This window comes from Panthera pardus, unplaced genomic scaffold, assembly GCF_024362965.1.
Source record: "Panthera pardus isolate Hobbes unplaced genomic scaffold, ASM2436296v1 HiC_scaffold_22, whole genome shotgun sequence".
NCBI lineage: Eukaryota > Metazoa > Chordata > Mammalia > Carnivora > Felidae > Panthera > Panthera pardus.
In genome coordinates this window covers 59,416,407-59,442,784 of record NW_026526788.1, presented here as the reverse complement: position 1 = coordinate 59,442,784, position 26,378 = coordinate 59,416,407, and the positions used below count along the sequence as shown (strand labels likewise).

General features: G+C 53.0%; 2 protein-coding genes and 1 long non-coding RNA gene across 7 annotated transcripts in view; 2 read left to right on the top strand and 1 right to left on the bottom strand.

The window, feature by feature from the left end:
* Positions 1–14,543, top strand: part of FBXW4 (F-box and WD repeat domain containing 4) — an 80,424-nt gene extending 65,881 nt beyond the window's left edge. For both annotated transcript variants that reach the window (XM_019459203.2, XM_019459212.2), the window contains exons 6-9: positions 2,062–2,127; positions 13,008–13,148; positions 13,563–13,704; positions 13,842–14,543. In XM_019459203.2, the coding sequence (XP_019314748.2) occupies positions 2,062–2,127; positions 13,008–13,148; positions 13,563–13,704; positions 13,842–13,961 (469 nt within the window). In that variant the 3' untranslated portion in view covers positions 13,962–14,543. The remainder of the gene's footprint in view (positions 1–2,061; positions 2,128–13,007; positions 13,149–13,562; positions 13,705–13,841) is intronic.
* DPCD (deleted in primary ciliary dyskinesia homolog (mouse)) overlaps positions 2,539–26,378 on the bottom strand; it is a 30,113-nt gene continuing 6,273 nt past the window's right edge. Inside the window, exons 3-8 of one of the 4 annotated variants that reach the window (XR_008424908.1) lie at positions 23,025–23,149; positions 22,558–22,691; positions 15,874–15,976; positions 15,394–15,484; positions 12,026–15,087; positions 2,539–5,501 (exon numbers count right to left, since the gene is read on the bottom strand). Coding sequence is in view for 2 of the 4 variants with exons in the window: in XM_019459217.2 (XP_019314762.1) it covers positions 5,416–5,501; positions 15,394–15,484; positions 15,874–15,976; positions 22,558–22,691; positions 23,025–23,149 (539 nt within the window). In the remaining 2 variants the exon portion in view is untranslated. Of the gene's footprint in view, positions 5,502–12,025; positions 15,088–15,179; positions 15,485–15,873; positions 15,977–22,557; positions 22,692–23,024; positions 23,150–26,378 lie in introns of those variants that run through there. The other 3 variants (XR_002082614.2, XM_019459217.2, XM_019459218.2) reach the window with 3 other exon arrangements.
* LOC109272800 (uncharacterized) lies at positions 22,691–24,764 on the top strand. The gene is made up of 2 exons (XR_008424909.1): positions 22,691–22,919; positions 23,836–24,764. It is a non-coding gene; the product is annotated as an uncharacterized LOC109272800 (long non-coding RNA).

The window sequence follows — 26,378 nt, the reverse complement described above, 5'->3', positions numbered from 1 at the left end:
TGCGTCCTGGTGTGTGTGCCCAGCAGGACCTGGCTCCAAAGCTGCTTGACCGTTGCTTACAGGGTCCGTACTGAGTGTTCAATTTGATTATTCTCTTAGGTCCTCGTACGTGCTGGGGGGGTCTCTCTCCTTCCCCCTCCTCCTCCCTGCACTGCATAGTTGGGCAAGGGAAGGGGGCAGCTTTTGGAAAGAAACGTTTCTGGGCGTCGTGTCCAGACAATCATGAAAGGCCTTCGTGGGGTACGAAGGTGAGAGGCAGTCCTCCTGGTGGGAGATAGACCCGGCTGGTGACAGCGGGGCAGGAATGGAGGACGGGAGTCCCTGGAGCAGGTGTTGGCAGCCCCGCCCCAGCCTTCTGGGAGGTGCTCCAGATGCTTCCTCCCATCTCCCTCCCTCTCGACTGACTTGCTCACTGAGTCACACCTGTGGCCCATCCGAGGCCTCCTTGAGAGATGTCTGTGTCCGTGCTGGTGCGCCTCACCTGGCCCGCGCTCCTCGAAAGTCTGAAGAGCCCAATTGCCTGCTTGAATGCTTTCCAAGTGGCTATTATGTTTCCAACCCAAGGTAATTGGCTTTACCAGTTATTAATGGATTACCCTCGAGAGAAAAATGTTGAGGGGAGGGAGGTGAGGACAGCACCTCCTGGCTTTGTAGCTTGGGTCTTCAGTGTCCAGTGGCCGCTTTCCAGGCTGGGAGTCACTTGGGGCATGATGGAGTGGCTGTTTTGGCACACCATTCCGGGTGAGCGGTTGCTGGCACTCTAGTGGGTCGAGAGGAGGCTGGGATGATGGAGCATGTCCCTAAGAAACTCTTGGCTTGAGGCATGGAAGCCCCAGGGTGGCTCGTGTGGCCTTTTTAATCAGCCTGGAGTCAAAAAGCAGACACCTGCCCTGCCACTTTTATTGTAAATCGGTGGGTCGGCCGATGCCTGCCCCGACCTCTCCCCCATCGGTGACCGGCAGGCTGCCTCCCGCAGCCAAAGCCCCTGGCTTCTTCAGAGCCCTCTCTACAGAAATCTGTCCCCCCATTGACCCGCTTGGGACGAGAGAGCCACAGGTGCTGGGCAGGCCCAGGGAGGATGGGCTGCTGCCCCATACTGCTAAGGTGTCATTAATCTGTCTGCTCCCCCCACCCCCCAGCTCCAGACATGTAGGGACCTGCCCTTCCCTGCCCCAGGGCTCCCGAGTGACACAGTCTTTTTTGACTCTCTTGCTCATGGTTAGGTTTTTTTAGCCAGGCTTCCTGCGGGCTTTCCTCCCTCACCCCCACCAGCAAGTCCCCCACAAAGGTGGGGTCTGGCACGTAGGTCCCAGTTCCAGTCCCGGTGCTCTGGCCGGCCTGGCTCACCGTGCGGAACCTGCCCGCCAGCCTTGGGCCTCCACCTAAAATGAAACTCTGCAGATGGCACGTGTTGAACTTTCTAGGGGTTTAAGAGATCCTCTGGGGAAATGGGGTGCGTCCTTGTCCTCTAAACTGCCTGCCTGCCCGCCGTCCCGCTCCACGGCAGCCCCAGCAGCCTGGGCCTCCACTCTGTCTGCACCCTCACATCCCAGCACGTTACCCATCTCGTCTTCTCATGTGTAACTCGCTTTTGATGGTTCCCTCTGGTCAGTGTGGTGCCATCGTACCCGCCCTGCGCTTGCACATTACAGGTGCCCCCAGCTCTTAAAACTGTCAGTCGTGCCCCCCACCGCCCTTACCTCTGACCAGGGCATCCCCTTCCGGCACCCGGCAGCCTGTTCCCAGGAGACCATTTCTGCAGCCCAGCAAGCGTGCTCTGTCTTGACCTGAGGGCTGCACGTCTGGAGAAGTGCTTTCCTGGTGGGCAGAGACCACGAGACCCTTCTGAGTGGCGAGCTCAGCCGTCCTGAAACCTGGGGGCCCCTGGGAGGTCGTAGCCCTCAGCGCTCTTCCGGTCGTCTCCCTGCGGCCTCGGCCTTGGCCTTGGCCTCTCCGATGGCCCCGCAGCCATTTCTCTCATCCTGTCTCACCTCCATGATCCCCCTTCTGCCACAGGCTCTGACAAGCCAGCCCTGACTCCACTCTCCTTTTGTTTGGCAGCTCTTTTGTGACAGGGACGGCCTGTTGTGGGCACTTCTCACCCCTAAGAATCTGGGACCTCAACAGGTAAGAGATTCCTGAGCCACCACGGCTTCCTAAGGGGTGCGGCTAGAGCAGCCAGGGAGGCAAAGCAGAGAGCTGGCTGGGCCAGCCCGGGCTCCAGTGGGCCACCGAATGGTCCAGGGGGAGGCTGGGAAGAACCCAGCGGCCCGACTCACTGGCAGCCTGCAAGGTGCGTGCTCTCTCCTGGCGTCGTTAGAGTTAGCCTGAGGAGACCGTTGGAAGTAATTTATAATAGGTCAGTAATTTCACTTCGAAATCAGGGTAACAACAATTTGGATTTACGATACTTTTTCTCTGAGGAGTGCCCGATTATGTGGCTACATAAAACCCCATCTATCCTTGGAGATGATTTTTCTAAAATAAAGAACTTTGGGAAGCGGCCTACAGAGCCATAAAAAGAATTACACAGAACAGTTAAAATACGTCCAGGTTTTATTCACAACTCTCTGCCTTGGTAAGCTTGACACGTTCCCATCAGATTGTCTACCATTCTGTTGGATTTTTTTAAGCTTTTTATTTTGAAATAATTAGAGATTCATAGGAAGTTCCAAAAATAGGACAGCAAGGTACCTGTGTTACGTTAGATAATATAATAAATATAAATTTGATATCAATTATTTATAAGTAATTTCTATATTATATTATATTATATTATATTATATTATATTATATTATATATCAGAACCAGGAAATTGACATTGGTATAATCCACAGACCTTTATTCAGATCGCACTCATTTCTGTGTGTGTGTGTGTGTGTGTGTGTGCGTGGTTCTTTGCAATTTTATCCCATGTGTAGATTCACGTAACTACTACAACAGTTAGGATACAGAACTGGCGGATTCCTCACTTGCCCACGTACAGCCACACCATCTTCCTCCCCTGCCCTCTTAAACTCCCTCGTCTCTCACCTCTCGCAGCCACTTACATGTTTTCCACCTCTTTACTTCTGGCAGCTTGGAGGTGTTATATAAGTGGAATACCTTTTGTGATTTGGTCCCCACCCCCGTTAACCCAGCATAGCTCTCATGAGAGCCATAGCCCTCGTCCTGTGTATCAATGGCGCCTTCCTTTTTATTGCTCAGTAGTATTCCCTGGTGTGGACGCCCCAAAGTTCTCTCCCACTGAACAGCATTCACCCACTGAAGGACATTTGGGTTATGTTCAATTTTTTGACTATTGCAAATTAAGCTCTCGTGAACATTCGCATATAATCTTTTGTGTGGACACATGTTTTCATTTCTCTGGGATAAATGCCCCAGAGTCCAAGTGCCAGGTCATTTGGTAAGTGTGTGTTTAATTTTTTACCTGTCAAACTATTGTGAATATCTTTACCATTTTATAATCCAACTCCAGGGTATGAGAGATGTAGTTTCTTCCCATCCTTGACGCATTTAGAATTGCCGCTCTTTCTTGTCTTAGCTATTCTAAGAGGTGTGGTATCTCGTGGCTTTAATTTGAATTTCCGTAATAGCCAATGACATCTTTTCGTGTGTGTATTTGCCTTCTGTATGTTCTCTTTGGTGGAATCTCTGCTCATGTCTTTTGGCGATTTTCTAATTGAACAGTTTGCATTTTCACTGGTGAGTTTGGGGAGTTCTTTATATATTCTAGAAATGAATCCTTTGTCAGATATGTGGTTTGCCTCTATCTTTAAGTCTGGAGCTTGTCTTTTTATCCTCTTAGCAGGATAAAAGACCAAAGTTTTACATTTTGATGGCGTCCAAATTTTTTTTGTCAATGGTGCCTGTGGGGTCAAGTCTAAGACCGTCCGCACCTGGCCCCAGGTCCCGTGCTCTGGTTCAGCACCATGATCTACAGCAGCAGCGAGGATGTTCTGTTCTTGTCTGTCTCCTGCCTCAGTGACTCTAGCGTGTCTCCTTTCCTCTCTGTATCCCCAGGAAAGTGGTACCCATCTTTTTGCCCCCTGAAAAATCCATCGTATTGTCAGTCTTTCCAAAAGATTTTTTCTTTTTTAACACGTGAGCTGTTTTAGTTAAATATGGTTTTTTCTACAACATTCTCTTAACGGTCATCCAACCACAGGGATAGGAAACTCGCAACTCTCCCAGACACCACATTACATCTTTGGAGAGCCCTGAGAGTTATCACACCTGTCCTTCATCGAGAGTTGACCTGCTTCCAGGGGCTATGATTCTAGGCAAGAAGCAAGTTGAACCTTGCCTCCGAAGACAGGGCTTTAAATATCTGAAAACTTTGGTCCTGTTTCTCCAGTGTCTTCTCTTTATCAGGCCGAAAGTCTGAGGCCCTTCTACTGTTGCTTATACACATGGTACATCAGTTAGGGTGCTTTTGGCTGGAAGTATTGAGGGCCTACTTCAAAGTGGCTCCAACAATAAAGAGATTATTATTATCGTAAGTGACAAGGAGTCCCCAGGAGCTGGAAGCTTCGCTGGTTCCAGGATTGACGGATGCAGTAGCTCAGCGAGAGGTTGAGGGCCCATTTTCTCAGCTTTCCGCTTTGCCCCCTCTGTCAACGTGGGTTTTGCCCTTATCCTCAGGCTTGTTCACAAAAGCTCTACCTGCTCATAAGGCAAAATACCCAGAGGGAAAAAGGAAGGAAGAGGACTTGTCCCTGCCTGGGTCTCTTTTTAAGATGGGGAGTCCTTTTATAGGAGCCCCCAAGCAGACTCCTCATCTTGAGTGAGCCAAAAGTGTATTCCGTTACTCACCCTGAACCAAACCGTGGCAAGGGAAATGGAATGACCAGTCAGGATCGACCTGGGTCTGGGGAAGAGCCCAGCTTCCCCCACGTGCATAGTGGCAAGGAGGATGGGAGCGGTGGGCACAGAATCAGATTTGGGTCAGCAAGAAAGTAAGTGAGGAATAGCTGGGAGGGTGACCCTACTGTGTGGGTCTCACACTCGTTTTAGGATCATTCTCACCTGAAAGTTTCTTGCATTTATCTGGTTGGATCCCTCTTGAAATGGGATGTTCGTAACTGAGTACTGAACGTGCCGGGTGTGAGATGATGAGTGGCAGGCGCTATCCCCTCCTTATTCTAGATCTTTTGCTTTTGTTAGTGTAGCTGATGGTCACATCATACTGTTGTCGGCGCAGCTCAGCTAAAACTTCCAAGGGATCCTTTGTCCTGCAGCCTCTGGGACGTTGGAGCGCCCGCAGTCTGTGAATGTCGTTCCCGTGACTCCCCTGCCAAACTCCTGCCACCGGCAAACTTCTTGCTTCTGCGTGGGGCTGAGGCCAAGGAACCCCTCCTCTGGTGTGTGATGGGAGGCTGTGAGGAGCTACGGAGGGCACACAGGCTGTGTGGTCAGACAGACTTGGGTTCTCGAACTAACTGCCGCTTCTTAGCTCTGTGATATGGGTGGGGGGCACTCTGGGCCTCGGTTTCCACATCTGTAAATGAGATTTAATGATCTGTACTTAACAGAACTAGTATGAAACCAATTGTTTTATACAAGAGCCCATACAGTGCCTGTCCCCCTCCCTTTCTTTTTCCTCCCCTGCGGCTGCCTTCCATAGTAGTACCTTAGAGTGTATAGACACTCAGCTTTTTAATTCTCCAAATACCTGTGGCCTTGTGACCACTGGGGGCGGAGTGGTCCTGCTGACCTCATGGCCTAGAGAAGGCCCATGACAGGAAGTAAGGCTGCAGGTCACAAGATAGGTGTTTCTGCCGAAAAGTCCGTTTTCGTCCTGTAGCCGGACCTCGTGCCTGGCGACCTCACTGGCCTGCGCTCGGGGTGGCGAACGGGCCGGGGGTGGGGTGGGCGCACCACCGTGGCCCGGCTTTGTGTCAAAAGCCGAGTAACCTTCGAGGGCCTCTTCTGCCTGGGGTTTCCTTGGTGGGGCTACTCCTGGGCACAGATTTATGGCCGGGATGTAGTTCTAAGTCACCAACTCCTTGAACGGCCCTCTCTTACGGGGTTAGTCGTCACTAACCCCAAACACTGGGTCTTTACAGAACCCGGGAAGAACCCGAGTGATCACAGGCACAGGACAGCTGCGGCCGGGATTCTGACCGGAGCCAGATGAGAAGCCGCCACTGCATCCCCTGGACAGCCTGTGGCAGGGCCGCCCTGGGCACCATGTGGCTTTGCCTCCTCACTGGCGCGCAGACGCCCCTCCTCGCCACTGAGAGGAGCCGGCCGCGTTTCCATAGCCCTCTAGTTCCCAGGGGAGCCCGGAGGACTGAGTGGTGCGGGGCTCGGAGGAGAGATGCCCCGGTGGAGGCATCTGCTTTTGGTGGGAGGAAGTGGATGGACAGGGTAACTGTCTGTAGCTGTCTTTCCCAGAGAAGCCCAAGCAGATAATAAAGCCATGTAGAAAATAGGATTAAGGTAATGAACAGGCAGGACAGAGTTTGATCTTTCAATAACGCCAAAGCCTGACTGACAGGCCAATCTGGAAGGTGGGGCAGCACCGCCCGCAGGACTAGGTGGCGGGGCGCTGTGCGGGGCTGGGGGGATTCTTTGCTTTTAACCTGTCACCACTGAAACCTGAGGAGCACCGGGATTTTCTCTTTTATGTGTGTGCCGTGACTTGGGCGGGGGAAGGAGTGCTCCGAGCATCCCCCCTCTGGGGCTGCCCTCAGGATGATGGCGGGGGCTGGGACACAGCTGGGAGGTGGAGGCGCCCTGCTCCGCACGTCTGCTTCCTGCTGCCTCTCAGGTCCCCGCTATCCGGGAGCTTAGGCTGCTTCCCACAGTGCCTGGGGACCCCTTCAGAGTTACCCGGGCTCCCTCAGCCCTTCCTTTCATCAAGACCCCTCTGGACTCTGTTCTCCCTATGAGTTAGGGAGGGGGAGGTGCGGGCTGGAGCACACGGGCTCGAGGGCAGCCATGGCATACAGCCATCGTCTAGACGGCAAGGAGCTTGACCATCCCTCTCCTTTCTTCTCTGCCTTTCTTTCTCCTGGAGTTGGGAACCGTGGGCCGGGCCCAAGGACAGGGAATTTCTAACCTGTCTAAACCAGGCAGAGAGAAAGATGGAGTTCTTGACCCAACTTGGAGGTGCCAGAGTGTTCCTGCTTCCAAGGGTAGGTGGTCTTTGGGCCCAGGTGCCGGCTCCAGGGGCTCCATCTTGACAGATAGTGTCAACAGCCAATCCCTGAAGTAACCTTTGCTAGGCCCTGTGATCCCATCAAGGCCTGAGGTACTAGGCCAAAGCCGTCCTGTTTCTGAGCCTGGTACTCTTTGCGTGCATTTGAGCAGAAACCTCGGCCAGGTCCCGGGGAAGGTGTTGTCTGTGCGGGGCGTACCTCACAGCTGCCGAGAGGCCTGGGAGGTCTGCCTGACCTGACATCTTATACACCCCTCCTCCCTAGGCTTGTTCTTGCTATGGGCTGTATGTTTCTGCCAAGGGCATCTGAGCTGGGTCTAGCACCAGGATGGAGAGGCCCGTGATCCCAGACCTGGACATATCCTAGTGGGTCCAGCCATAGCCCTGAGCCAGCCTCAGGACCACCGGGCAGGGAAGGGGCGAGGGGTGGGCTCTGGACCTGGTTACACCTAGGGTGTTGAGGGTTCGAGTCCTCAGCGAGGCTCTGTGCTGCCCTGTATGCGTGTGATCATGCGTGTGCCCCTGCGCACATCCCTTATCTCTCCTTCTGGCCAGGGTCCTCCCTGGTTCCCCGTTCCTCCTCCGTTTCTATCCTAAACCCCCGAACATCCTCTCTCTCACCAAAGGTAGGGCAGGTAGGCTTCTCACACATTCTGACAGGGGCCCTCTATCTTCCCCTTGAGCCTTTGCTCTGGCTGCCATCGTGCCCGGATTACCTACCCCCTCTCTGTCCTGCCTACTCTTCCGTGTAAACAGCACCTCTGCCGCAAAGACCTCCCTGATCCTAGCTCCTGTGGCTGGAGTTGGTAACCCTTCGAGCGCTCCTAGGGCCGCCCTGTCGGTCACCATGTGCCAGGAACTTCTCTTGGGACCCCAGGCTGAGCACAGGAGATGCGCATCAGAGCATCTAGTGGCATTTAGAATGGGGAGGGGGGCCTGGCTGCAGCCCTTTCTAGCCGTCTGCAGAAGGCACCGGTGTCCTGAGCACAGACTGGGCCACTCTGAGGGCACCAGTAGTGCCCATCTGGCCCAGGTGTGGCTTTGTCTCTGCCCCTGCCTCCACCTCCACCCCGGGGGGGGGGTGGGGGGGGGATAGGTGGCCCTCAGTCAGGGTGATTACGGGAACTGCCCTCTTTAAAGTACCTGCCTTCTCCTTTGAAAGTATTACTGACAGATTTTTTCATTTTCTTTTTTCTTTACCTCTTTAAGGAACCCTGTAATTTCTTTCTCTTTCTTTTCTTTCTCCCCCCTTTCCTTTTTCTTTCTTGTCCCCTCTGTCCCCCTGAACTCTTTGAAATTGGCTCTCTGCCTGCTGACACCAAACTGATACTTTGCGTTTCACTTCTCCTTATCCCTTTATGGCAACAGATGTTGAAATTTTGTATCCTTTTATCTGCCCGGCTGCCCCTTCCTGTAATTACGGTCCCCTTGTTAGCAGTACAAAGTGGGCTGCCCGGCTGCCTGGCCTTTGAGCCATTGTGTCTGAACACGTGTGCGCGGGCGGGCGCCGGGGGCTGTGCACGCGCACACACATGCACGCGAGCGGCTGTGTGCTCGGGCAGGGCCCTTCCCTCTCACCTGATGGGGCCGAGGCAGGCGAAGCATCCGTGGGCTTCTGGTCTCTGCCACCCTGTGGTTACATTTGGGACCTATGTGCCTCCTCGATTCCCGCCCTCCCCACCTGAGTGCTGGACGAGGACAGCGCCTCCCTGCCCCTCCCGGAGCTCAGACCAGCTGAGCAGTACGCACCCGAAGGCCACCATGGTCTGGAAGCCAGATCCTGGGCAAATCGGAGTGCCTGCCAGGTGAAAACACAGGCCGGGTGCCCCAGCTCTACGCTGGCCCTTTGCCTCGGCCCTCCTGCTGCTCCTGTCACTCACTGAGGAATCACTCCATACAACAGGCTGAAATGTTCTCTTATCTGTCCTTTTATAAAACTTTCATTTCTCCTCTGGAACTCAGTCACCCCTCATACTGATAGCTGGATACATGACAGACTCCCTCCTTCACTGGGTGGAAAACTCCTTGAGAACAGGGATCGTTCCTTCAAAGTTGGTTCTGACATGTCCCCGTAGTTCCTGCTTGGCACAATGCCTTGTATACAGAAGGAGCTCATTAAATGGTTGTTGCTCAAAGAAAGGAAGAGAGAGGGGAGGGTGGGAAGGAGGAAAGCCTCCCGTTCTGAGTGACCGTGTTCAGCCAAGCTTATACCTTCAGGCCCTCTGTCTCCATGGGAGCCGAGATGTGGGAAGGTGGACTGTCACTCTCCCATCCTTTCCCTCCTCTGAAAGCCACTGTTGCATTTTTGGGGCCGCATACCCAGGACAGATGTAGGAACGAGAACCCCCAGGATCTCCAGGGAGCATCCCCAGGTACCCAGTGTGTTAACGGTGGCTGTAAAATGGTGTGGGGGGGTCACAGGCATTCTTAGGTGCAGGCTGGGAGGTGGATGGATACAGCTTCTCATATCTCAGGGCCCTTTAGCACAGGGCTCTCTGTGGGCTGCGGCTTGTGTTGGGAGCACAGGCAGGGAGGAAGGCAGGCGGAGGATGGGATGAGAGGACTCCGGCTCAGCAGGGCCCAGACTAAGGGGGTGGGGGGGTGCCTCTCCCTGCTGGGACATCAGGGCCTTCAGGGTCAGCATCTACCTCCAGTGAGCTGTCCCTACAAAGATGGTGGTGGAGGGGTCAGGGTCTTACTAAATTTCCTTCTGTCAGGAAGCTCCTCCCTAGGCCCCTTCTTCCCTCTAGACAGAATCGCAGTGCAGCATGGTGGGTTGGGCCAGGGAGCCCTGGTTTCCTCACCTGATCACCCCCTTCAAGGGTCCCTGGGATGAGGCCACCCTCTGCTTGCTCCTTCTGCCCAGGCACTCGGGGGGCTCCCAGGGAATGCTGCACACAGCCTGGCCTCAGGGCCATGTCTCCTTCTGGCTGTCGGCCCCAGGCCTGCCCTCCTTCTTAGGCTCACAGGGGTGGCCCCATCTGTCTTTATCTTTCCCTGGGTGGAGAGAGAATTGTTGGAGTCGGGCTCGGGGGAGGCTGGGGTGTGGAGCCCCCCACCCCAGCGGCTCCTGGAGGCCCAGGCTTTGTGCGCAGGAGTTGGAAGGGAATGGACTTTTTGTCTGGCCCTCTGGAGTGACAGAGCCGGCCCTTGCTCCTGTCTTGGCCCAGGGCTCTGAGGGGCAGTCCTGTTCCCACACAAGTTGTGTGATAGCCAAGGCTCTGCACCCCCCTCCCGCCCCCCACCGTGAGAGGCCGAGAAGCATTCTTGACATTCTTTCCAGAGAAAAGGGGTGAAACGTCTGAATTTGGGGGTCACCATGTTATACAAATTGCAATCTAATCGTTTTTTACAAGAACACACTTGCAGTAAGAAAAGGAGCCCAAGAGGAGGGGCTGAGGAGACAGCTTGTTTTGTCCCCCTTTCCCCCAAAGTTTGGGGCTATTGTCAGGCTGATCTTGCTCCCTTCACAGGCGCTGTTGAGCTAGAGTTTTCTAGTTAAATTGGTCTTAGGGTGGGGGCCACGAAGGGCCCACGGTGCCATTTCTGTTTGTTTTCCCGAATCAAAGCCCCAGCAGGGCTCCTATGGCACTGCTGGGCTGCTATTTGAAGAGACGGGCCATTTCCCAGAGCCTGGTGTGTCAGTTTATGCTCTGAACTTAACCTCACGGGCACTGCACAACAGAGTCTTGAGGGTCCCAGGCCCAGAGGCAAAAGAAATTGTATCTTTTTATTGGGCCATTTAAAGTGTGTGTGGCCATTTCAGAGAATCGGAGAACAGCGCAGCAGCAGAAAGAAACTCCTCCGTCCCTGGCCAGGCTGGGCTGGCCGACTAGGGGCTTTCGGGACTTGTCCTGGCCTCCAGGGGTTGGTGCTCACTCTGGCCCTGGCGTCTCCTCGAGAAAGCAGGGTTCTGTGTTTACTGCAGACACCGGCATGATGCTTTCCAGTGGTGGCTTGAATGCTGGGGCAGGGGGCCCAGGGTGGCAATCTGAACTGGGTATTGATTGCCCTGATGTTTCTGGTCCTGATCCTGCTGACCCTGCCCGGCCCATGGCTGCCCACCTTTCTTTCCTTCTAAACCCTGGGACCAGGGGTAGGCAGGCAGAGCCACGCTGGGCTTCAGGCCCCCAACCCCCACTGCCTTTCATCTTCTGTTTCAAACAAACATGAAATTACTTCTACAGATTAAAGGGGAGAGCTCCTCAGTCATTCCTGAAGGCCTCACTAATGGAAGGGGCAGGGCCCCCAAATCTGGAAGGAGGGAGACCTGTGGAGCAAAACAGCCCCCACCCGGTGTGTACAAATGTCCAGAAGTACCTTCAAAAGAGAGGTGCAGGGGTGGGAGGGCTCTGGCCTGCCCAGGGTGGGTGAATCCTAGCTGGTGGCCCATCTGGGAAGGCAGGCCCTTCCTGGGAGCCAAGGTCAGTGACCCATACGAGACTGGGATCTTTGCGCAGTGGCTTTCTGCCTGATCCCGCTCAGGGTTCCCCAACACAGAGGCTGATGTAGTCCAGACCGTAAGAGGAAGACCTCCCTGAGGAGGCTGGGGGCAAGGGTTCTGACTGCCACAGTGCCCTTTGCTGGAGGTCCCCTCGCTGCCCAGGGCTCAAGGGGCAAGGCAAACCGGGCAGAAAGGAACCCCCAGCCTCCTCCTTTATTCGTTCAGTATCTAGGGAAGATGGTGGCTCCACTGAGGAGAAGGGAGGTTGAGGGTCAGAGTCCGTGTGAGCCGAGAGGCCTGGAGCTGAAGTCCGCTTTCACACACATGGCTGACAGCGTCTGCCTCAGCCCTTTGGTGAACACTGCTTGTGAGACCACGACGTCCTCCCCCCCCCCCCCCCCCCAGGGCCTCTTACCTGGGTGTCCCTGGGAAGTGCTCAGGGCCTTGTTTCTCTTGTCATGCATGCAAGGGAGCCTAGCATCTCTTGGGTGAAACTGAGGGATAGGGCCTGGAGGGTGCCCCTCTTCTTCATTCCCTTCGGTCGTTCGGCAGAAACTCACTGCTTCTACCCGTTCCCTAGCCACAGGGATTAGCGGGTGCACTTGATGTTGAGGGGTGGTTGCTAGGGCCAGAAGGCCCCCCTACATGGTTGCTAGGGGTCTGGCATCAGGGCGAGGGGTCTGCCCACTGCCGCGGTCACGGAGGGAATTACACAGTCACAAAGAAATTGTTCTTCTCGGTAATCTGCTCTCGGCCACCGGGAGGGGCGAGGGTGGGGGAGCATGCTGGAGCCCAGCAGGCTGGGGGCTGTGATCACACAGGCGTGCTAGCCGCGGGCTGGGGGCCAGCCGGGCCAGGAACACCAGGGACCAGCCCGCTAAGCTGCTTTCTCAGCGATTTCTCTCCCCAGACACAAAGGTGTTTACTTGTTTTAACATCTCCTGGGACTCCCCTTCTCCCTTTGTGTGGTCTTTATCCCCAGTGAGGTTTGAGCCCCAGATTACAGGCGGGAATTAAGGCATTGGACTCAGGCAGCTCAGAACCGCCTGACCTGCAGGATCAAGAAGTATAAAGTAACCGAGTGTGTGTGTGCACGGAAGGGGGGCTGGCCCCTCAGCCAGGCCCATTCTTCCTCCTGAGGAGCGGCAGCCAGGCAGCGAGCAGGTGTGATCAGGGGCTGCCGGGCTGAGGCCTTTAGCTGGGGGAGGGGCAGGGACTGGGGTGACAGTGGGCACCCCAGGCATTTCCTCCCTGGGCCCTTTCCTAAGGGAGCCTGATTTTAGCTCAGGAGGGAGAGCTGCATTTCCTCAGGGACTGATGCCACTGGGTTAAAAGCAGATGTGGGGGCTGAGGGGAGGGGACGGCCGCTCATCCTCTACCCTCCGCTCTCTCCCCAGTGGGCAGCTCATGATGCACCTGGGCAGTGACTTCCCCCCAGGAGCTGGGGTGTTGGATGTCATGTATGAGTCCCCTTCCACACTTCTGTCCTGTGGCTATGACACCTACGTTCGCTACTGGGACCTCCGAGCCAGCGTCCGGTGAGTGTCTAGGCAGGAGGTGGGACGTGGTCCCGGCCCTCCCTCTGGGTGAGCCCCCAGGAGAAGGGACAGGTGGAGGCCAGTAGGAGCAGCCAGCAAGGTCAGATCAAGCTGAGACTCCTAGCTTGGCAGCCCTGGCCTGGGAGACCCTAACCTACAGGCCATGATTAAGAGCCTGGGAGTCATCAGCGTTCTCCCTGCCTTAGTTACCTGCTGCCTAAGTCCTGGGATGATGAGGGCATGATCTGGCCTGGGGACCTATACAGAGGAGGCTTTCCCCCATGAAGTCTATTTTACAAAAAAGTTTGCTGATTCAGCTTCTGTCTCCCAGCCAGAATGGATTTCTAAGACCCTTGGGGAACTGGGGGTAGAGGGCACCCCTATGCTTCCCTCTGACTGCCTCTTCCTGGACAGAAAGTGCGTCATGGAGTGGGAGGAACCCCACGACAGCACCCTGTACTGCCTGCAGACAGATGGGAACCACCTGCTGGCTACCGGGTCCTCCTACTACGGTGTCGTGCGGCTGTGGGACCGGCGCCAGAGGGCCTGCCTACACGTAAGAGCACTGCCCAGCATTTGTTCCAGGATGCCAGGATTCCCTGTTAGGGGCTGTGCCTGGAAACCTTGGGGTAGGGCTCTCCCCCTCTCCGCCTCGGGATGTGCTTGCCATTCCTGCACCTTCCCTCCCTGCAGGCCTTCCCCTTGACCTCGACCCCGCTCAGCAGTCCCGTGTACTGCCTGCGCTTCACCACCAAGCATCTCTATGCTGCGCTGTCTTACAACCTCCACGTCCTGGACTTTCAAAACCCGTGACAGGGCCACCCCAGCCTGTGGGGCAGGGAAGCCAGCTACTCAGGGACCTCTCCTGCCTGGAGGGTGCAGTGATACCTCCTCCCCCGCCGTGCCTGTGCTCCTAGACCTATCTTGGGCAACGTAAGGTAAAGGCTGCCGACTCTCAGAAATTTGGCATTACCTCCCGGGACCTAGCTGGAGAGCAGGGATCTGCTGCTTTGAGAGAATGGCTGAACCCGGCCGGCCCTTGCTTCTCTGGTGGCCAGAGCAAGGATCTGGCCTGGATGGCCCCCCGCCCCTCACCCTTTCTTAGAGCCGTGACAGCTCTGAGAGAGGTGAGGTGCTCCAGCTGGTCCCTTTCTGCCCCTTCGTCAGAAGGAGGGGTGAGGCTGCCACTATCCTGCTCTGGCACCGGCCCCCACCTCCTCACTCAGGCCCCTCCCCTTGACTGAGCTCTTGGGGCTCAGTCCTGGGACACTGTGGCCTGGTCCCACTTTGAAACTGAAGAGGGTTGAGTGAGCGCTGAGCCGGCCCAATTGCAGGCTGGCTGCTGGGACATGCTACAATGTTCATTTTTGTAAAAATAAAGCTTGATTGGTCACAGATCTGGTTCCTCTCTGGCTGGGGAGTCCTGGGAAGCCCCAAAAGAGGGAAGAACACATTCAAACTGAGGGATGGGCACACTGGGGAAAGGGAAGACCTGTCTCGTGGCTCGTCTCTTTCCTTCAGGAAAACCTCTCAGTACTACTCACCCCTTTGGCCCCAGTGGTGGGGAGGATGTCCCTGTCGGGTATGGCTAGGGGACAGCAGAAGGGCTGTGGGGGAGCTAAACTACCACCCATCAGCACCCTATTCCAACACACACCCACTCTTTGCACTGCTACAACCCTCATTCTGGCCTGTTTCCAAGGTTACTGTATTTCAAAACTTCTCCCTCACTCACCCTTACCTTAGGGAATTCATCTGGGCCACTTCTGCAAGCTAAGGTGGCACAGGGTCTCTTCCAGCCCAGTCTTCCTCTGAGCCCAGCAGCGCCGAGCGGGCATCTTCCCCAACCTGTTTGCGTCAACTCTGAGCTTCCCCCACCTCTGCTCCATCTAAGACTCATGCCTCCCTTTACGTGAAAAGCTTTTAATGTTGGAGGTCCCTAAGGATAGAAGAGAAGGGAATGTCATCGCCAGCACCCTTCTTGGTGACAGGAGCATGGAGAGGTGGACAAGAGGGCAGTCTACCCGCAACGACTCAGAATGACTTTACTTAGGAGATAAGACCATGATGTGGGGGCTAAGAGCACCCCAAGGCCCAGTTCTCACAGAGGCTGGATAGCTCCTGCAAGGAGCTTTCTTGCACCAGAAAGGCCCAAGCCTCAAAGTCTCATGGGCCAACAGGAAAAGTCTCACCCCCTCCATGCCCCCGAGGTGTAGGCTTGGGGGGAGCTGCTACTGGGTCTTACAGTCCCCATCACTGCTGTGGGCTGTCTTCACTTTCTTTAGCTCCTTCTGAAGCTCTGCCTCAGCCACCAGGATCTCCTTTGGCTTCTGGTACTGTGGACGGAACATAATTCAGTCACATCCCCCCTCGGGGTTGGGGGGGCCTGCTCTGATGCCTTTATTTGAAAATGAGGAAACTGATGCCTATAGGGTTGAAGGCTTTGTTCAAGGTCACGTGGCTGGATAGGAGCCCACCACCAAAACCCCACCCAGACCTGTGATTTCCACCCCTCCACATCACCCTCTGTCCTCTTCCAGCTATGATTTACAAGCTCAGACCCTCCCTGAGCGCCCCCACCCCACTCTCCCCACACTGAAGTAGAGGTGCCTGTACTCTAACAAGCACACTCCAGGGGTTGGGATGGAACGGGGGGCCCCTATGGGAAGGGAAGTGGGCAGGGAAAAAAAGGACGCAGGGGCCAAGAAGTCTGAGTGAATCTTACAGAGATGATCAGCGTGCAGTTGGCATGAGCAAAGCTCAGCGAGGACTCATCCAGAGGTAGCTGGTGTCTGTCTAGGTCAGGAATGGAGAACTTCTTGTAGTACCTGTGGAAACACCAAGAGGTCACGGGCACATCTGGCAAGGTGACCCCCAACAACTGGGCAGCAGGCACCTCTGGTGCAGTTTCTACACAGTTCTTCCACAGAGCCACAGAGGAAGGAGGGAAGCCAGCCAGGACACCGGTATGTTAGAGCTTAGTGGCCCTAGACAGAAAAGAATGAAAGGCCTCTGGCCAGGCCAGCAGCTGAAAAGCAGGACCTGTCATGGTTCCTTGATCGGACCAGGGATTAGAGTCACCCATGCTTCAGGCTCAGGACTCCCAAACATACGCAGAAGAAGCCTCCTATAATACACAGCTCGGGCAGGCCAGGCCTCCTCTGCACCCCAAGAACATGGGAACATGTATGGTAACAAGGGACAGAATAAGTATATCTAGAGATGTGGCCCAAAGCTGGGGACCAACAGTTGCCATTCACATGGGACTTCCACTGAGCGCCTCAGCTACTTTTTCCTCTTTTGGGGTCTTGAAGGCCCTGCTGGCCTGACTCTAAGAGAGAAGTATATTGACAAGGAGACATCGAAGAGGACAAATCATGTGACTCATCTCAGAAGCTGGATCTCTGGCACTTGGACTACTTTGCTGGCCCTGAGACCCCCTCCTCCGTTTTCACACACGGTCCCTATCATCTGCAGGTGTCAGCCCAGAGATTAATGATCCCTTTCAGTAAAAACAAACAAAACCAAAAAACCCAGAGAACAACATCTAGCCCATAATGTGTACAACTGGACTTTGTTTTACAGGAAATTTGACCTTCTTTACTGAAGAGGAAACTCGGGCTCAGAAGGGTGAACTGTCTGGCCTGGCTTCACAGCCAGTGGTCAGTGGAGTCAGGATTAAAGTTCCTCCCTCCTGCATGGGTGCTTATTACACCAGAGCACCTCATCACTAGTAACAGGCCTGTGTGGCCTTTTCCTCAATGGAAGTGTAGCCGAGACCCCGGCAGTGGCTGTCATACCCGTCGCCCAGGCATCACCGCTGCTGCAGAGGCCGTGTGGGCCGGGAAGGGCAGTGCTGCCCGCAGGTACAGACAAACAAGTGAGGGGCCTGGAGAGGATGGGGCTTTTAATACTTCCGAGGGGCCTGGCCCTTGTGGTGACAGCTACCCCGAGTCCACTTCAAAAGCCCCGATGCCCCAGGGACTCAGAGAGTTGACATCAATGCGGCACTTCTGTCCTGCTCTCCTGCCCAAATCCCTCAGAGTTTAGCCGAGGCTCTGGGGGCCGGGGTGGGGGGCCCTCCTCCCAGGTCCTCTGCTCCCGCCAAGGTGCTGGGACCCACGGCAGGAAAAGAATGTTTACTTAACGGCTGACAGTTCAAAAGGAGTGGGGGCTGGGGGATCCTAATGGCACCACAAGTTTGCTTTATTTTCCAAAGCTCTGCCCCAGGGAAAGGCGATCCATCTGCCTGCAAACTGGGGTGGAATGCTGCCTCATCCTCTGCCTAGCCAGCCCGGGCTGAGGGCTCTTCCTGGGGCCCTTGGGCTGACCAGCAAAGGTGGCAGACACTGATAATAGGGAGGAGTCAAAGGTTAAACAGCAGAGATTAGATGAACACAAAGGCTTGTTAGGAAGTGTTAACATCTTCCCTGCAAATATACACAAGAAACAGAACTGGGGGAGCAGCAGCCCAAGCACACGCAGGGCCTGTACAAGGCCTTACTGTGCAGGGCACAGGGACATCCTTTCTGCCCACCTGTCCTGTGCCAGGGGGGGCCGGGGACAGAGGGGCACATTCCCCAGGCTGGGACATCGAGACTGAAAAAAGAAACCAGGCAGCTTGGCCTCAATGGTGACAATGACAAGATCAAAGGAAACTTGAGGTGCGTGGCTTGCCTCCTCTCTGTCTACCCCCCCCCCCCCCACCACCTTTCACCATGAGGCCAGGGCATGGAGGCAGAGAGGTTTGGAGGATCAGCTTGGTCTTGAGTCTATTCCAGTGCATTTAGTTTACTGGCTGAGGTTACACAGCTTTCCACAGAGGCCCCTGCCGGGCAGTGTTCAAGGAGGTTCAGGGCGTCCGCTTTCTCTCCTCGGGGCAGCCCGCCCCCCTCTCGCCCCCATTCCCTGGCCTTGGGGGTTTGCCTTGAAAGGAACCACACTTGACTTTCTCATCAGTACCTGGACTAGAGAGGGACCCACTGTGCTCCTGGAAAAGTCAGAATGCTCAGCCTCAGGCAGCCCTAGGGAGGGAGCAAACGTCTCAGGCATCAACTGTGCCCCAGGCCTTAAGCTGTGAGCTGGGGATTTGAGGAGGAAGAAGAAAGAAGGCCCTATCCCTGCCTGAAAGCTAAACCCTTACAGCACAGTGTTTCCTGGGGTTTCGGAGGACACACGACACTCCCTGTTCCCATCTCCCATTACTGTTTTCAGTCTCAGTCACACGATGAAAAGTGACATTTGTAAATGCTTATTCTGGGCCAGAATAAGCCCAGATACACACTGCTCTCTCTATACACACTGAATCCTCAAAACAACTCTCTCAGGCTGATCGCTTTTATTATGCTCTTTTACAGAAGAGAAAACTGAGATACGGACAGTTAGGTATCTTGCCAGAGTCACAAAACTAGTACACGAAGAAGCCCTTATTACAAGCGATGATTCCCCAAACCTCCTGACCCTCCCTCTCTCCACATCCTCTCCTCAAAGAAACAGACCCCCTGGGCTAGGTTCCTCGCTCTGTCCAAGGATGGACTCCTCTGGGCCCCAACCGCCCTGCAGGTCCTCTGGGCACTGTAACATAGTAGCTCTCCTTTCTGAATGTCAGAAGTGTTCCAAAGACACGGGGAAGCAAAGGCTCTCACGATAGCGCCTGGTCCCAGCCTGTGACCCTAGGCAGGCCCCTTAACTTCTGGGCCCTACGGTCTTCCTGAAAATTCCTTCCTCAAACAAAGGAGCTGAATGAACTTTAGTCACTGAACCAGAAGAACTTTAAGTCACTGTCAGAGGACAAGAACAGGACAACTCTACCTCTCTCAACCCTGAGCTGAAAGGATGGCTCCTTCGTTTTGGCTATTTCAGAAATGACCTATGGTACCCCACCACTCTCCTACTGTATCCCTTTCCCAATTTCCAGTCCTTTCCCAACCTATTCTCCCTTGCAGGGAACTGAGAGAGGGCACAAGATGCCAGGCCTTCAGGAAGAGACTCCGAAGAGAGGCGGAAAGTAGAAGCAGGCTTTGCTGTGAACAGTCATACGGGCCGTGCCCACAGGCACACAGGCTTCGCCAGGGTGGCCCACAGGAGCCTCAAGCCAGTCCAGCCCTTAGCAAATCAGCAAGCAAACCTTCCTTCTTTCTTAAACATCACAGCTCCAGGCAAACCGGTCATCCCTGCCTGAAGCAGCCCTTCCTAGACTCAAGATGCACATTCACCTACTAAGGCTGTCGGAAGTCCTACCAAAGAGAAACTTGTTTGATTCAGTTTCCTGAATTTATTTGACCACGGAATCCTTTTTTTTCTAGTGATGCCCATTAACACCTCCCACCGTGTTAGCATCACCAATGTCCAATCAGCCAAGTCCCAATTCCCAAAGAATTGCTGAAGACATGCTTCGGGTTGGCCACTGTGCTGGAAGTTTGTCTACGTATGATTTCATCAAATTGCCCAAGCAATCTGTGAGGCAGGTAGGAGTATTCTCCTGTGATACATGAGAAAACCTTGCCCAAAATACTATAGTTAGTACGTGGCAGAGACCAGATTTAAGCCAATGTTTTCCCACTCCAGTGCCCTAGTTCATTACACTTATAGCTGCCAGCTTCTAGGCTGAGGCTAAGAATCTTCTTTCTGCATAAACACCCTTATCAGGAATAGGCGGTGCCACACTGGGATTCTGGAAAAGCACTTTCTTTCTTCCTTGATTCACCCCTCACTAATATCTGAGGCCAAGGACATGATACACTGGAATCAATTCTTTCCAGAAAAGTGGCCAACCCAGTACTTCAGGGACAAGGCAGGTATGGACAAAGGAACTCTGATTTTTAGTAGGAACTACATTCCTGAGTATTAGAACTGGGGCAGGCACAGAACCAGCAGGAGAAAGAAGGCAGCAAATCAGAGAGAAATGCCACAGTGTGGTGGAAACTGCAGATGCCTGAGTGGGCATCCAGACAGTCACCAACTTTCCCTTTGCAAGTCAGTTCATCATGCTGACTTTATAGACGCAGTGACATAATTATTAACATATAACACAAGAATAAAAATATGTATCCTGCCCAACACCAGATGGTGTGATGATCAAAAAACAGACTTTTTAAAATTATCTCTTTTTAAAAATTTATTTATTTTTGAGAGAGAGAGAGACAGAGACAGAGATCAAGAGTGGGGGAGGAGCAGAGATAGAGGGAGACAGAGAATCCCAAGCAGTTTCCGCACAGTCACTGCAGAGCTCGATGAGGGACTCAAACCCAAGAACCATGAGATCAGACCTGAGCCGAAATCAAGCTTAACCAACTGAGCCACCCAGGAGCCCCAGAAAACACATTTTTTAAGTATCCTGAAAAAGCTGAGAGTATCCTGCTCAAAAGAACAGCCACTGAGTCCAATCAGTGGTAGTAAAGACGTAAGACACATGACTGCTCCTGGTAGATGAAAATGCCACTAGACTCAAGAAAGAGCCAGTTAATGATTTAGCAGCCTTTCTCTCCTACCTCGGGCAGAAGGACCTGAGGAAGACTAGTCGGAACCAGGCAGGGCAACTGGACCAGAGGCTCAGTGCGGGCTCCCAAGTGGGCACTCACATACTTCTCTCCCCAACCCCTGCCCCTCTCGGGGCACTACTCCCATCCCACCTGGCCTCACCCATCAGTTCAAAAATGTCTCCCCACTGCCTTGAGCGCAGGAGCGGGCTTCTAGCCATGTTGCTCCTGGCCAACAGCGCCACCTATGGCTGGATCTGTGTAGCAGATGGGACCCAGCGGAACTGCCCGCAGATGAATTTTTTGGTGAGCTAGCTAGCCTCTCCTCTCTCACTCCCGGGTAATCACATTTCTGCCTGATATCTGTATTCGACAGTGACCTCTGGGGGACAAAAGGGAGGCAGCAGCCAGCTCCACAAACTGCTAGGCTGCAGATTCAAGTGCTATCAGAAGCACTTTTGTTCCCAGTTTGGACCCAGGGCCCCTTACGCCAGGGAATGCTTGCTGAAGCACGGAGTTTGTTTTCCTAAAGGCAATTTCTCTGTTGTCTGAAATTGCTAAATTCCACTTTAGGCACCGACTCCCGTTAATGATGAGAACAATAACGGGAACAAACTGCCTTTTATCTGAGGGCTTCAAAGTGCTTTATAAACGCAAACCCTTATTATTATGACTTTATATTTATAGACAAGGCCCACTGCAGGGGCTGCTGGCTGCATGTAGAGCAATAATCTTGAAATTAATTCATTCATCTCCACCCCTTCCCCATCCCCTTAACCCTGCCACAGTGAGAGGGTATGGGGGTCAGAAGCAGAGGGCAGACCCACGGCTGCACTGGGGGAGCCTGGGAGCTTTGCTAGTTCCCCATGGGCCTTACAGACCTGAGGGAGATGGGAGGGGAGGTTGGCACCACACCACCTGAGGAGAAGGACAAAGAGCTGGGTCCTCCTTATGCACGTGAAGCAGTGGATGGATGGATGGATGGATGGTGGCACCAGTGGCCTAAGCTTAGCACCCATGAGGCGTGCTGGGTGGCTTCACAGTCTGTGGACCAGTAACTCCTAAAACCCTCCAATTTAATGCCCCAAATGTATTTCGTGGGAGTTGTTCCTATACTGCAATCCCTCTGGACCAGGGCAAGACCAACCCATTACAGGGCTCTGCTCCTGTGACCGCTCAGAGCTCTGGAAATCTAAACAGCATCAATGCATTTCCAAGATGGTCAACCCAGAAGCAGCCCTGCCTGAATCAAATCTCCTTCTTGGCCACCTTCTGTCCCCTCAACCCCACATTTTGCCTACCCGCCCCCCACCCTCCCACCAGAACACAATGAGAAAAACAAAGGGAAGTTGAGTACCCCTTCTAAAACAGAATATAAGAGACTTCCAGGAGGCCAAAGTACCTGCCTACTGCCTCTCAATCCCGTGAGGGATAAGGTGTGCTGCCCCAGACTAGTCCTTTGAAGTCCTGTAACTGCCACCTCAGAGAGGTGTGCCTTCCAAAACATGGCTCCCTGATAGCCCCGACAGTGATGTCTGTCACCAGACCAAGTGCACCAAGGATTGGATCCAGCCAGGAGGTCAAGGTTAATAATCTTATAGCAGAACCACCTAAGATCACAAGTTAACAGCCAGGTGATTCCCTCAGCCCCTCCTCAACCCCAGTACGTGCCAGGTACCGGACCAGACATTTTTTGCTCAAATTTCCCTGCCCTGATGGAGCTGATTACTTTATTTGAGTTGCTCCTGCAGAAAGGAAGCCCTTCAGCTTTCAGCACCTTCAGGGCTTCAGTGCAGCCCTCCTCCCTCCCTCAGAGCTGGAAGAGGAGGCTGCTCTCCCTCTTGGGTAGGGAGCGGGCTGAGCCCTAACCCAAGGTCAAACCCCTCCCCACCTCGTGCTCATACACGAGGCAGGCTCCTGAGGCCACTTACTTTTTGTTGGTGGTTCTGACAACGATGCAGCGCTCTTTGTGGTCCACACAGACACTGTAGACATCCTTAGGGTAGGGGAGGTTTCGAATCCGCCACTGGAAATTCATCTTGGTGTCCTTGCGCATGAAGATGGGCTGCACAAGACAAATCCAACTTAAAGACGGCTCTTGGAGAGGGCGGGAAGGGATGGCTCCCTGCACTACCCAGGGCACACAACAGGAGACCCTCCTCTCCTCTCCACAGCTCCCTTCTGATGCTGCCACTGTGTGACATTCCAGGCCTGGAGCCCTCTTCCTGGGATGACCAAACCAAAACCCTTTGGGACTTCATTCAAGCAAACACTTCTAGAGGGCGGTGTCCAGGTGGGTACGCTGGAGACAAGAAGGTGAAGACACGGTGTTTGCCTTCAAGAGCCAGCAGCCCACTCCCACCCCAGCCTCCCCAAGACACCTGACAGATAGACATACATTGGCATTGTTTTCCTTGATGAATTCAGGCCCCGGGCTCCCTGCTCCTGGGAGTGCTGGCTCTCCCACCTCAATCTGCCACTGGCCCAGGGCTCCCAGGGCACTTTTCACACGCCACTTTCTCACTGAGGAGAGAAGGAAGCAATGGGATTACAGGGAAGGAAGGGACCGCTCTTACCCGCTGAATCACTGACATCGTATTAGATAACCGGTAGAGGATAAAAGTGGGCATGACAGGCCTTTACACCAGCTTTGCACACCCAGGCAGGACCTCCCAACTACTCAGTAGAGCATGTCAGCTTTGGATAACTTGGAAAGCCCCCATCGTGGATACCCAAACCAAAGGGATTGAAACAAAGCTCTGAAAGGAGCTGAGTGGAGTTAAGAATCCTCCAGGTGTGATTTCAAGTAAGGGAGGGATGTGCAGGTTAAGAAAAGAGTAGCTACTGGTAACGGGGAACATTTGGATCCCAAGAAGTGTGAGTTGAGACGTACTTTTTCCCTCTACAAATGTGCAAAGGAAAAATTAAGAGGGTGAAAGCTGACAGATTTGTCTCCTGATTCAGAAAGTCCAATATAGAAATTCACTCATTTCAGGTATACCTGGCTTACAACAACAGCCCAAGTTGTATTTAAACAAAATTTTAGGCACGTGCCATATTTTAAATGCATTATTTGCAGAAGATCTAATGTGAAATCTTTTGGAGAGCAGGATCACCCTTTTATAATGCAATCAATCATTTCTATTTTACCTTGTTTCACAACCCACATATTTACATAAGTGGTTTTTTTTTTGTTTTTTTTTTCCAAGTAAGGCGCATACGGTATGGAAATCATAAGTGAAAAGACTAGCTTGGTGGACATTACCTGAAGCCCCCTGCCAGGACTTTCAGGAAGCCCATTCATCCATGTCGTCACGGTGTAGCCCCTGAGCCCATCCCTGCAGGGGTGCCTTCCCGAGCTCTAACGCAGGGGCTCCTTCCCCTTCCTGCTGCACCGGGGTCCTTGGCCAGCTTAAGTGGCGCTAAAGGCCAGCAGGCTTCCTGAAGCGTCGTATGGAGCTAAACAACTCAAAAAGTCCCTGGTTTTCTGCCGAAGTTACTCCTGTCCGCTCCTGTTTCTGGACTGGGGGGTGGTGAGACCTGCCGTCTTGATTCTCAGGATGGGTTTGAGACCTTTTGAGCGGCCGTGCCAAACCCAAACACCCTCCCTGCTCCAAGTAAGGCACGCAAGCTGAACACAAAAGTGTGCTGTAAAATTAGAATTTTCCCTTGAATATGTGCTTTTATAAGGTCTGCTGCATTCTGCAGTGTGATTTTATTACGTCTTAGGGCCAAAAATTCTCCCTAGAAACACATTTCCAAGTTTATAATGAAAATTAATAAGGAAGAGTAAAACTTGGAAATATGCTTTATAGGCAACTTTTTTTTTTTTTTTTTTTTTTTCACAAATACTTCTACTCTCTTAAGTGAATGGGCTGTGACCGGGAGTGTATCCAAATCTATTCATGTAATACATCGCTTAACTGGAAGCCAGCCTTCTGGCTGTCTCACCGTTTTCTTTCTTTTTTTTTTTTAAAGACACCTTGGGATTAAATTCTTTGCTAGGATGTAGAAGAAGGTCTTCCTACTCATTCCTTTATGAGACAAGAGCCAATAAACAGTTTTGGTGGAGTCCTTGTTATTTTCCCCATGTACATGGGCATGAATGCACGCGTGCAAATACACACTTTGTCTCATCTTTCTTGTCCTGTCTTTGTTCCTGAACTCAAGGACAGTTCCTGCGGCAACAGAGGACTGTTTCCACCTGCTGTCACTCTGATTTGATTATATGTTAAACTCAAACTAGTGTGTGCAAGGTAGCTCCCTGGGACGCTGTCCTATCTTCCCAGCTGAGCCAGGGCCAGTCCTTGGAAAGGAGACTGTCAATGACCCTACAGGGTCTGATAGGGAATAGATGAAGGAGGCAGTGCCTGGGGGCTTTTTCCTAAATCAGCAGGAAGCAGGCTGATGTCCTCGACTGCTGAAAGGGAGCCCCGTCTTTCAGGTGGGCTGGAAAGTAGAGGTCCTAAAGGCCTCTTTCCCCAAAGCTCCAAGCTTTGGCCCGCTTCCAATATGGATAATTACATTCCCCTTTCCTAAATACTCCCTGCAGCTTAAACTGGATGCAGGATTCTTCTTTTCTGCCCTAAAACACTGCAACATTGCTCTGTGGCTATTAAACAGCTGCCACGTCCCATCCCTGAGGAGGCTGAAGGGAATCGAGTGGGTCATTTATAAAGCCGGTGAAGTGCTTGGGGATGAAAGTGCTCAATATCCTCCAAATGCAGCCTGGGGTGGTTAGGCTGGCGGTCAAATACCAAAGCAGATTAAGCCGGTAATCCAAATGTAATCGCTGGGGGATGGCCTGCCCTTCAGCCTCTGCCCCCCTGGACATGCTGTGTTCTTCTGGGGCTGGTTTGATGTTCCGATCATTGTTATGGGGCCCTTCAGGTTTTTCCTCTATGACTACATACAGCACGCATTGTGCGGGGTGGGAATGAATAGCATTGAGAGGGTTGAAAAAAATATGACACTACTATGCTTATTAACACCGACTGGAAGAACTCTATCCTACACAGATGCACTATTGGCAAATTACTTTCTGCATTCTTCTAACAGAAAACCAGTTTATCCAATTATCAAATTTGTATAGTTAGCTGGAAAAATGGAAACAATTCCCATTTATGGCTATAATAACCCTGTCCATATTTTACTTCATAGAGTGCTCAAGCTGATGTTAGTTCAGGCCCTGAGATTGTTTATACTTAAAAATGAATAATAAACAGTATTTTGCAGCTGGCAGGGGTAAGGTGGAGTGGTTGGAGATGGGTAAGAAAAGGATCGGCTGTTCAAAAAGGGCCCAGTGGTTTGAATGGGGTGTTCCTGTCTGTCCATCTCTGTTCTGCTCCTACCAGCCCCTACTCCGGTCATTCTGGGGAAAACAAAATTTAGTAAGAAGAAAAGAAAGCAGGATTAAATATCCTTAACTCCCAATACTATGTTATTGTGGATTAAAGCATGGGCTCTTAACCAGGCAGACTCAGGCTTAAATCCTAACCCAGAAACTAACCAGCTATGGAATTCCGAGCAAGGTGCTTAACCTCTTAGAGGCTCCGTTTTTTTCTGACTGTAAAAGAGGACAACAGCACACACCTCATCAGGTGGTCATGAGGATGATTCAGTGAGATAACTCACGTAAAGCACTTAGCATGGTGCCCGATAAAAGTGATGGTATTAATACCATTATTAGGTAAACTTCAGCCAAACAATGTTCTCCTCTCAATCTCCATTTCTGCTTCTAAGAAAAAAGGAG